Consider the following 12,168-nt stretch of genomic DNA (forward strand, 5'->3'; position numbering starts at 1 on the left):
TCTCTCTCTCTCTCTCTCTCTCTCTCCCCCTCTCTCTCCTGTCCTGCCCCAGCTGCTCCTAGGCTGTAGTCAGAACAAAGCCCGGAGTCACTGTGATTAAGTCCTTTTATTAAAAAAAAAAAATTAACAGGATAAAACAAAACAAAACAAAAAACCAGAATACTTCTCACATTTGCATGTCATACCTATGCAGGGCCCATGCTGACGATCTCAGGATCATCTCTTCCAGGGTGTGCACTGCCAAAGCAGGCACTGGGGCTGCTGTTTTTGTGAGGAAATTAAGAACTGGGTGTCTTGCACAGACTTTCAAAAAAATGTTCTGCAGTACACATAACCCCAACTGAAGGTTTAGTTAGGGGCCATGTTTCTAAATGCCAGCATTTATAATAAATGGTCCAGGACCTCTTAGAAAATGAAAACCTTTTCAATACACAGAAATAGCAGGTCCCTCTGGCCTGGTACCCTGTGTATTAAACCTGGTGCCCAATGAAGGATGCTTCCTGATGTTGGTCTGACCATTGTGGTTGCTGACCCTCTGTGATGTTGACCTAGCCACCAATGCTGACAGACCCATTGGGCTAACTATCCCAGCAATAATAGTGTGACTCTTTTCTCCACATCTTTATGTGCTCATGGGTCTGCGGTGTACCCTTGTTAAGCCCTGGGTATGAGATGTGTAGACTGTGGCCTGTGTCACTACTAATGCGTTCACCTGGAGCATGAGCTCCCTTCTGACACATAGTCAGGCAGGTGGAGCAGTAAGAATACTGTTAGAGTGGAAAAAGTCTATAATGATCCTCTTGTGCCCTTAGTATAGGATGCACTCTTACAGGAGGAAACAGAAATGTCCTTCCTGTCTATCAGAACCATCTTCCATCAACAAATGTTACAGCAAGTTGTCTGTCTATAAGACCCTCTGCGACAAATGCCTTATTGATAATGCCAATGATGAACATGAGTTTGTTCAGGCTTTCCTCTCTCTCTCTGAGTCTTTTGAGTCATGCGGCTTCCCCTTGAGGACCATGAGCAGCATCCTTCTCCTCCTGCCTGGCTCCGTCCCTGGCCAGCTGACCTCCAGCTGGTCAACTATGCCTCTCTGAGTGAATGGCAGCTCTACAGATAAACAACCTTGTCTGAACCAAACAGAAACTGGGCTTTGGGAAGAACAGAGAATCGATGGTCAGAGGGAATTGTGTTTGTTCAACTGCATCTCCTCCCACAGCCTTTCAGACGGAAGGCAAGCTCTACCTGATCCTGGACTTCCTGCGGGGAGGTGACCTCTTCACCAGGCTTTCCAAAGAGGTAGGTGAGCTCCCTGCCCACCCCCAGATGACTTTGTGTCTAGGAAGATAGGAAGGAAGGGCATTAAGGGAGCTGGGCATGGGAGGGTATTATGTATATAATGGGTAATGTGACCATGTGGTGATGTGTAGTGTGTGATCCATGACGTGCGCTGTGTGATAGTTGGTATGTTTGATGAGAAGTGTGTGGTAGATGGTGCCATATGAAGGTATGGTAATGCCAGTTTTCCAAAGCTTGCACAGAACCAGCCATAGTTATACACACCCACAACCCCAGCGCCCAGGAAACAGAGGCAGGGTTTCGAGTTCACTATCAGCCTAAGCTCTAGCAAGATCTGAAGAGTCCATGCTTAGAAGAGTCCATGCTTAGAGGATCTTACCAACAGACTCCTCCCAAGCTTCCTATGAATGAAGCTCAAAGCATTGTGCCCTGTCTGTGCCCGCTGCCCCGGATAGAAGCAGTTCATGGGAGCATTTGGGAGTGGCTGTATTTGATGGTATCTCACTTCCCATCTTTGGAAGGCACAGCGAACAGCGTGTGGACCTCTCTTCTGGACAGTGGTCCCTGTGTGCTATGTGAGAAACATCTCGTTAGGTCTCTGCTCACTGACTGAGCCTCATTGACTTCTAGTTGCAGAGTTAATAACTCTCCAGAGTGGCACTGGGAAGGTTCTGTGTCCCTCCTGATTTGAGGAGCGTTGAGCTAGCACTGTGGGATGAAGAAATTCAGAATAATGTCTATGGCAACAACATTCTTGTCTTCTTATTTGGATGGTTCTGTAAGGCTCAAGACAGGTAGAGGCATGACGGCATGCTGATGGGAGGCTCCTCACATCCTTCCAACAGAGTGTTTTTTCTCTGCCTGTGATGGTGGTTTTCAAATTGCCTCCTGCCATCTCTATCTCAAAAAATGGGGTGGAGAGTGACCAAGGAAGATACCTGAGGTGAACCTCTGGCCTCGATGCTCTTACATGCAGACACATCCTTGTGAATGCACATCCCTATATTCAAGATGGTGCAAGGATTTGCCTTTTTTGTTGATATGACGACAGAAGCATGGGAAGACAGGACAGAGCATTGTGCACCAGTGTTTTAAGGCCCCTCTCCAGCCAGCACAATGTATTTGGCAGAATGCATGACTCTGGGCACAGGACTGATCTAGCTGCTAGCTTGCACATCACCCGGGGGAATGAAAGAGGGGAGGGAGAAGAGTGAAATAGGATTTCCATTTTCTGTGGTCCTTCAGCCTCCATAGTGTGATTATTTGAATTGCAATACCCATCATGAATTCACACTAGAGCATTCTAAATAAGACCAAAGCCTGGGGTTGCAATCGGCCTGAGCAGTCTGTAGGGTAAGGGCAGGTTGGTGGTGAGCTGAGGTTTCGCTCACAAGGCTGAGAAAATCTACTCCACAACAGCATGACCTGCAACTGTGAGAAGAACTCTCCTTGCTCAGGAGTGGCAGGAAACTGTCCCAGGAGAGCCAGGATCTCCACACACAAACATTCTGGGACAGCCCTAGTTTTCTTGAGGAAAACTGAAACAAGCAGCCATGGGATAAGCTGAGCCATGGTCCTTTCCCATTCTGCTAGGTGATGTTCACGGAGGAGGATGTCAAGTTCTACCTGGCTGAGCTGGCCTTGGCTCTAGACCACCTCCACAGCCTGGGGATCATCTACAGGGATCTGAAGCCGGAGAAGTGAGTACAAAGAGAGGCGGTTCATAGCCTCCTCAGACATCTGTTGCCAGCCCACGGCAGTGCCTGTTACCTAGGATTCATTTCCCAAGTACACTCCCAACAGTAGGCTGGGCACAGTATCATGTGGGTGGGTCCTGTGCAGGAGTTCCAAGGAGGATGAGCGGATGCCACCTCCTTACCCTGCATTGGTGCCCAGTGGATGTGGGGCCTTCATTGATTATGGTAGAAGTGCCCACTGTGGGAGGCTAGGCCACACTCATTCTGCAACATACAAAGATGGCCAGGCAAGTGGGACCTGAGACTGATGGAATACCCCCCACCCCTTCTCAATCTAGTACCTTCTGCCACCAGGAACCCACGACACAAGACATTTGTCCCGTTTGCTTGCCTCTCCCTAAGTGCCAGGGACATGGTCATTTAGCCTCCTCTGAGATGGCTAATGAGGAGATGGGTTAGATTAAATCTCTGAGGGATGAGCTGAGGGACAGTGAGGGACATGGCCATGGGGGTCCCCAGGTCACTGTGTATCTGGGGCTGAGAATCTATAATATATTCATTTCTAGAGTTGTCTATTAAATTAATCTATATTTAGAAGGGGACCACGGGTTCCAATCTGATGACTCAGAACATGTATTCTTATATCCCCACAGGTTCAAGACCCATCTCCTTGGTTCCTCTCCTCCTGGCTCATGACTAGGCCCTTGGTTCCCCTCCCTCAAGCTCATGACCTTTGACTCCCTTCCTGAGCTGGTCCAGGCTAAGGGACACAGATTGCCATAGGAGAACCTATCAAGGATGCACCCATGTCAGAATCCCAGGTCCTGGGCAAGGGCATCCTAGCTCCATGGGGCTTTTTCCTGAATTCTACATGCCTAGGGACTGCGAACTCTATGTCATTTTTTCCTCTCTGAAATCTGCTTTCTTATCCTTTTTTTTTTGTTTGTTTGTTTTTTTTTTTAGTATCCTCCTGGATGAAGAGGGACATATTAAGATCACAGGTTGGTAACAAACAAACAAATAACAACAAACCGATAGCCTGATCTCCCTTCATCACTTGTCAACTCTAATAAACTTTTGGACTATCTCTTAATAGCCTCCCCCCACCCCCCATCTCAACCCTGACCTGGCTGAATCATTTTGTACCCAAGTGCTGGCCTTCTGAATGTGAGCCACAACAGGGGGCATCTCAGACTTCTGGAATACTTCCTCTAATTCCTTACCTTAGACTCCCTCATGGCTTTGCTGGCCTCTCCAATATGTGCTCAGAGCAAGGGGACAGTCAGACTTCTAGATTGCCTCCTGTCTACCTGCTGAAGTCACCTTGCTCAGCATCATTGGGTGTTTGACTAGAAGCCCTGAGCGCATGCTCACCCTCCAGCACAGACTTGTTTAGTGGCTGTAGCCTTGTCTCCCCAGGCAGCAGTGGCTCAGCTGCTCTCCTTGTTTATGTCCAAGCCTCGTAGCACTAATATAATGAACCCAACTGTGAACATTCCATCTTTTCCCAATGCCCTGCCCATGGGTACATCACCTTCCAGTGGCTTCCTCCACAAACAAATGATTTAACTCTTTACTGTTCTGTGGCTGTTAAACCTCAAGGCTAAACTCAAGATGTCCCCCTGGGCCCCTAGGTCTTCAGCTCCCAGTGGAGGCCCTTCTTCTTCTGCAGGGCCAGCAGACTAGCATCCTTGCAATCTAGTCAAACTCTCCTCTACATAGAGATCTGTAAAGTCATCTGGGCCATATAGTTAATACCCTACTTCATTCTTGTAGACTATACTGTACTGTGTACTGCAAGTCCCCTTCACACTATGAGATAATCTGTTCATGGGTTCTGGACTGTATTTAGGCATCTACCATTATCCTGCCCATTGGCCGCATCCTGGCGTCATCTCCACACATACTGCAACCCACTGATTCCGCTCACCAGGGACCTGCTTTCCAAGCAGGTGCCAGCAGTGCTTCCTTTCCTCTTTCCTGCAAAAGCTGCAGCTCATTTCTCTCCATCCGGGCCTCTCAACCTGCAGTCACCTCATGTTTATGCGTGGGAAATATTCTCTGGAAATTCATGTTCACTACTAAGAAGTAAAACTCCTTGCTACTTGACCAGGCACATGGTGCTGGTGGGGCTGGTGGTATCCAAGGCTCTGTCAAGAATTCCACTCTGTAGGTCTTAGCCTCAGGAACTCGCTGGGCTCTGGAAGTACATTAAGCCTGAATCATGTTGTGTACATGAGGCCCCATAGTTTTTGAGAGAAGTGTATGTATGGGGGTGGGAGGTGGTCTGTCTACACACAGGTACTGTGGCTCAGAGACTCAGGCCCTGCTGTGTGCTGTGCTTATGTCTAGATTTTGGCTTGAGCAAGGAGGCCATCGACCATGACAAGAGAGCCTATTCATTTTGTGGGACTATTGAATACATGGCGCCCGAGGTGGTGAATCGGCGTGGACACACACAGAGTGCTGACTGGTGGTCCTTTGGTGTGCTCATGGTAAGGGTTTGTCTCCTGGTTTCCTCTGTAAGGGTGGCTGTTACCCAGCCGAATTCTTCCTCTTAGCTTGATCCAGGGATGCTGGAAACTAGAGAGGAAACAGGACTTGAAAGGCCTGGTCTCTTACCTGAGCAGGAGGAAACAGTGAGTTTGAGATATGTCTCAAACTCACTGAATCTTGAATCTGTCCTGAGCATTTTAAACAGCAGAATTAGCTGAGACTGTGAGACCCTCAATAGATTTTCTATTTCTATTTCTATTTCTATTTTCATGTGATAAGAAACATGGTCCTGTGCATCTATATATGCTCCTTCCATAGACATAGCCAGCTGTCTATCCTCCACCCTGTGGGCCCCACAACCCTGGCTCAAGTTGGCCCCTAGTTACATCTTGAAGCCTCAATGAATGAGCTGTAGCCACCAATACTTGGGTTCTCAGCTGAGAAACTTTGACTGCGTCTACTCAAGCTGATAACTTCTGGAATACTTCCAGTCAGCCAGTTGGAGAGAAGGTTTAACTCACAGTAAGAGGTGTTCTACCAGAGAACTACTATAGCCGATAAATACCTCCAGCAAAGTGCCTGGATATAAAGCTATTTAAAAAAAAATCAGTAGTGCTCCCCCTCCCCGCCCCCTTTAGACAAGTGATAAACAGGCTGAAAAAGAAATTAGGGAGACAACACCCTTTACACAAATAATATAAAGTATTTTGGTGTAACTATAACCAAGCAAATTAAAAACTTGTATGACAAGAACTTCAAGTTCATGAAGAAAGAAATTGAAGACTATATTAGAAGATGGAATGATCTCCCTTGGTCATGGATCTGGATTAACATTGTGAAAATAGCCATTTTACCTAAAGCAATCTACAGAATCAATGCAATTCCCATCAAAATTCCAACACAATTCTTAACAGACTTTGAAAGAGCAATTCTCAGCTTCATATGGAAAAACAAAAATCCCAGGATAGATAAAATAATCCTGTACAATGAAAAAACTTCTGGAGGTATCATCATCCCTGATTTCAAGCTGTACTATAGAGCAATCATAATAAAACTTGCATGTTATTGGTATAAAACCAGATAGGTTGATCAATGGAATCAAGTCCAAGACCCAGAAATAAACCCACACACCCACAGACATTTGATTTTTGACAAAGAAGCCAAAACCATACAATAGAAAAAAAGCATTTTCAACAAATGTTGCTGGTCTAAATGGATGTCTGCATTTAGAAGAATACAACTAGGTCCGTATCTATCACCCTGCACCCAATTCAAGTCCAAGTGGATAAAAGGCCTTAACATAAAACCAAATACACTAAATCTAATAGATGAGGAAATGGGAAACTGCCTTGAACACAGGAGACACATTACTGAACAGAACACCAATAGCTCAGGCAGTAAGATCAACAATTGATAAATGGGACCTCATGAAACTGCAAAGCTTTTGCAAGGCAAAGGACACCATCAATAGGACAAAATGACAACCTACAGAATGGGAAAAGATCTTCATCAACCCTATATCTAACAGAGAACTAATATCCAATCTGTATATTCAAGAGTTTCCGACAACAACAAACCAAATGACCCAATTAAAAATTGGGAGCTAAAGTAATCTCTAATGGCCACGAAGCACTTAAAGAAATGTTCAACATCCTTAGTCATCAGGGAAAGGCAAATCCAAATGTCCCTGAGGCTCCATCTTACACCTATCAGGATGGTAAGATCAAAAACTCAAGGGAAAGCTCATGCTGGAGAGGATGCAAGGAGAACACTCCTTCATTTCTGGTGGGAGTGCAAACTTGTACAACCACTCTAGAAATTAATTTTGCGGTCTCTAACAAAATTGAGAATAGTTCTACCTCAAGATCCAGCTATAGCACTCCTGGGCATATACCCAAAAGATGTGCCATCATCCCACAAGAACACTTGCTCAACTATGTTTACAGTGGCTTTATTAGTAATAGCCAGAGACTGAAAACAACCTAGATGTCCCTCAACTGAAGAATGGATAAAGGAAATGTGGTCTATCTATACAATGGAATGATACTCAGCTATTGAAAACAAGGACACCATGATATTTGCAGGCAAATGTATAGGACTAGAAAATATCATCCTGAGTGAGGTAACCCAGGCCCAGAAAGACATGCATGATATGTACTCACTGATAAGTGGATAGGAGCTATAAGCCTGTTTTTCTCTTAAGCATGTCGGTCCACCAGGTAAATGGGAATGTAGACGCTTGTGTGACAATACCTCTTCCAGAGTTTTCTCATGCCAATACCAGAAGGCTATAGGAGGGGAGCACTCACAGCTAATCTCAAGCTGACCTTGGGTTCCTCAGAGCTCCCTTGAGGCAGGACTCAACCTAAGCCCTGCTGAGAATTGGGCATGCAAAACTCTGTGGCAGGCATCCTGTGCATATCGGGATAGCCACCAGCCTCCCCCACCTCTCAGACTATATGAAGGTGACACCAATGCCCAACGCCATGGCAATTAAAACTGCTAACTTTAGAACTACTCCCTGGGACTAGACTGAGACTGTCATTGGGAAGTCTGACTTCTCATCCTGGGAGCACCGCAGCTGCTCACATTAGGCTGGTCAGGAGCTCACAGAGCCACTTGGAGTCTTGTACGAGCATCCTGTATTGGTCTCTACTGTGGGGAGCTAAGCACAAAGAAGTGAACCACACTTAGGAAGGGAGGGGAAGGGCAGATACAAACAGAGAGCATGGACTGTGCTTGTCACGGCCACCGTTGAAAGCCAGAATGAAAGCGATAAAGAAATGTTGCCGTGCTCTCTCTCTCTCCCTCCTCTCTCTCTGCTACCGCCCCCTCTCTCCCTCTCAATTAAACCTCTTACACATGGGGGGGGGAAAAAAAGGAATGTTGCCACACATTGTCCTGAGGCACCAATTGGCAACATGGTACCCAGACGTGGTGATGGGCTCCATTTCTACAGGAGGGATTTAATGGCCAGAGGTGGGACGTATCTTTCTCATTCTACACAGTAGCATGCTCTTTCTTGGAAATGGGATTTCATGAGTGCTATGAATAGACTCCAAGGAAGAACCAAGCATCGAGACTTCCCCTCCCTGGCTGCCTATTTTGAGATGGTAATTTCTATAATCAGCTTATGAATGCTCATCCTATTTATCAAATGACTTGCTCATCTTCTACTCATTTTAATTATGTCTGTCTATTTTTAAACTCTCATCTGGACTCCGTTGTTCTTGGTTTTATTACTTATACATTTGTTTACCGCCTGCAGCCTGACATCGTGTGCACTTCGGTTTAATTGGCACACAGGACAGGCAGCAAGTTCAACGTGACAGGGTGGACGGCAGATGTCAGAACTGGCAGGGGCTTGTTTGACTTTAGAAGAAGACAGTATTAGTTAACTATACCCATCTCACCCCTTCCCCCACACCCCCATGCCTCTTTCACTGACACCCTCCTTTCTAACAATCTCCCTCCCACTCTCATGACATATTTATGTGGGAGGTGGAATGACTAAAATTCATTATGTAGATGTATGAAGCTGTCAAACAATAATAAAAAGAGATGAAAAACTTGTAACCTCCTCATTTGTCTAAGTTTATAACTTCACTCTGATAGCCCGGCAGTGGGGGTTGGTCCTCACTGCCAACTCCGCTGGATTTGGAATCACCTAGGAGATGGGGTCTGGGTGTGTTTGTGAGGGTGTTTACAGAGAGGCTTGCCTGAGGAGGAGGGACCCACAAAAATCCAAGTCTGGATTTTTGTGTCTTTTGAGCTGCTACAGCAATAGTTACCATTCAGGGTTTGGGCCTGCTGCCTGTCAGAAAGCTCTGTATGGGAGGGAAGGGGGGGTCGTTTCCTAATACTACTAGGGTGTTAGGGAGCGGGGCTGTGCTTGCAAGGGGGAGACTTCGGGGCAGATGTGGGGCTTAGCAAGAAACTGCATCTGCCTGGGACTCAAGGAGAAAGCAAAGCTGTCAGCTGCTGTCGGACCTGGGGAATCTGCCAGAAATATGAAGCCAAATGAAGATGGGCTTCATTTTTTATAGTTTTTCAAGAAAGGGTTTCTCTGTGTAGCCCTGGCTGTCCTGGAACTCACTCTGTAGACCAGGCTGGCCTCGAACTCAGAAATCTGCCTGCCTCTGCCTCCCAAGTGCTAGGATTAAAGGCATGCGCCACCACCGCCCGGCCAGAAGTTTTATAGTACTCATAAAAAGTTTTATATTGTAGGAGGTCAGTGCAGTGTGCTTTTGAATAATGGCTTTGAGGTGAATGTTTTGGTCTTTGTGCTTGCGTTTGCCAGGGTTTTCACAATGCAAAGGAAAGACACTGGACGGTACATTGTAGGAGGTCAGTGCAGTGTTCCTTTGAATAATGGCTTTGAGGTGAATGTTTTGGGAGAGAGAGAGCATGGCAACATTTCTTTATCGCTTTCATTCTGGCTTTCAACGGTGGCCGTGACAAGCACAGTCCATGCTCTCTGTTTGTATCTGCCCTTCCCCTCCCTTCCTAAGTGTGGTTCACTTCTTTGCGCTTAGCTCCCCACAGTAGAGACCAATACAGGATGCTCATACAACACTCCATTGTTAAGGGGCTGAGGTAAGCAGGTGCAGTGAAACTATCGAGACACAGGTTTAAAGTGACCAACGAAAGCCCTTCAGCTAGGATGCCACTTCCTCATTTAGACCGGAGTGAAAGGTGCCCACAGTGGTGCTGAACTTTCGAGTCTCACTTGTATGAGAGGAGCTTGCTGCTGTTGCTGCCTTCCCTGTCTGCACAGCAGCAATGCCCCCAGGGGGATGGATGGTGGTGGATGGTGGTGGCTTATGGTGACTGTAGGATCCCAGGCCATGACCTCTGGAGCCCACAGAATCAGCACTGTTTGTGCAAGAAACCCATTATCAGTAAAGGCTGCCCTTGGGCCTCACCTTATCTCCACTCCCTTCCTGGCCAGTGTTGTTTTAGTGTAGCAGTCTGTGCGAGAGACTACCGGTGCCCAGTTGTCTTCATCAGATGTTATTAATGGGCCGTAACCAGGAGCCTTCCCATCACAGAGGAAGATAAGAGACCATGCAGGGGTCAGCGTGGGTGGCCTCCTGCTCTCCCTCCCTCCCCTGGCTTTCCTCTTGTCCTTCTGACCCCTCTCCTCCTGCAGCTCCCTACAGCCCCCCACCTGGAAAAGGTGATTCCTAAACCACACAGGGTACAGTCATCCACTGTGTTCATCCTTCATGAATCTCTCCAGCTCGAATGGGAACCTGGAGTCCATGGTGCCCAGGGCCTCACTGTGTGGCTGGTGTAGCACTGATGGATGGGGTTAGAGATGAAGGAACAAACTCACCTGCTCTGTTTTGCTCTGCAGTTCGAGATGCTCACAGGGTCCCTGCCATTCCAGGGGAAGGACAGGAAGGAAACAATGGCTCTCATCCTCAAGTGAGTGCGGGTACCTACTCCAGAGCACACCGGCCTTTTGTGCTTATAGCTGAGGAGGACGTGGGCTGCTGGGGTTTAGTAGGAACTGTGGTACTGGGGTAGAGCCATCTGCTCTAAGTCATAATAACCATGGATGGGGTGTGTGCCAGCTGTACGTGGGATCCTTGATGCCCTGGAGTATAATAGGGCATCACTAAACTTGGGAGACATCAAACAGTCCTAGGCTAGGCTTTGTAAGTTCCTCCTTTGCACATGGGGTAAAAGATATATGGGGCGGGGGCGGGGGGGGGTACTCTACCAAGAGGAAACATCCCAAGGGCTTTTGTTGTTCAGAATTCCAGATCTGTGTGCACTTGATCAATGGTGATTACTAGGTAGCTGCCCATAGCTGCACCCCGTGTTCTTGTGGGAACACTTCTGTTCCCTGGCTTTTGACGGGGAATTTGATTTACTTTTTCCTAAAGCTGGACCAGCCCCTCCAACAATCCTGCATTGGACCATGCCTGTCCAAGCTCAGTGGGTCAGCACTCAGTACCTGCTCCTCAATAAGGTCCATGGTCACCAGGGTCCAACATTCCTGCTGGGCCCCTGGGATGCTTCAGTCATCCTCCATAATTCTATGCAGCCCAGTCCAGGGAAGAGAAGAGCGCCAGCCATTGTCCCTAGCGTGCCTGGAAGGAACTCACCAAATGTAACCCTCTAATCCGTTGTCTCTCTTGCCTAAAGAAACTTTATGCTATAATATAAAATTGTTTTGAAAACTAATTTCCACTGAAATGCTGGTGATCCTCAGGGAATCACTATTGCTGTTTTTGATTGTTCACTGTGTTTTAAACAGGTTATTTAGTAGCTGTTGTGACAATTTCACACTTTTTGTTTTGATTATGGTCAGCAGCAGCCAGCTTGCAGGCCACACGAGCTGAAGCTCTGAGGTATCTTCATACTGTTTCAAGGCATAAAGGGATCCTTACACCAGAGTGTGAGCGTTCAGGGTCTGTCCCCTTGCAGGCACAGGGGTCTTGTAGAAGTGGAGAATGCGTATCTCTTTGCTCTCAGCATCTAACCTGCATTCCTTCTGCCTTCCAGAGCCAAGCTGGGTATGCCTCAGTTCCTCAGTGCGGAGGCTCAGAGCCTGCTCAGGGCCCTTTTCAAGCGGAACCCCTGCAATCGGCTAGGTAAGGGTCCCCATATGACACCTCCCCTCTCCAGGAATGCCATGAGGCTGCCCTCTAAGGGGGGTCCC

General features: G+C 47.2%; 1 protein-coding gene across 3 annotated transcripts in view; it reads left to right on the forward strand.

The window, feature by feature from the left end:
- The window catches only part of LOC116079208 (ribosomal protein S6 kinase alpha-2), a 234,915-nt gene that overhangs the window by 172,029 nt on the left and 50,718 nt on the right, over positions 1-12,168 (forward strand). For all 3 annotated transcript variants that reach the window (XM_031355059.1, XM_031355058.1, XM_031355057.1), the window contains exons 5-10: positions 1,223-1,302; positions 2,896-3,002; positions 3,963-4,000; positions 5,352-5,494; positions 10,855-10,925; positions 12,012-12,100. In XM_031355059.1, the coding sequence (XP_031210919.1) occupies positions 1,223-1,302; positions 2,896-3,002; positions 3,963-4,000; positions 5,352-5,494; positions 10,855-10,925; positions 12,012-12,100 (528 nt within the window). The remainder of the gene's footprint in view (positions 1-1,222; positions 1,303-2,895; positions 3,003-3,962; positions 4,001-5,351; positions 5,495-10,854; positions 10,926-12,011; positions 12,101-12,168) is intronic.

This window comes from Mastomys coucha, unplaced genomic scaffold, assembly GCF_008632895.1.
Source record: "Mastomys coucha isolate ucsf_1 unplaced genomic scaffold, UCSF_Mcou_1 pScaffold5, whole genome shotgun sequence".
Taxonomy (NCBI): domain Eukaryota; kingdom Metazoa; phylum Chordata; class Mammalia; order Rodentia; family Muridae; genus Mastomys; species Mastomys coucha.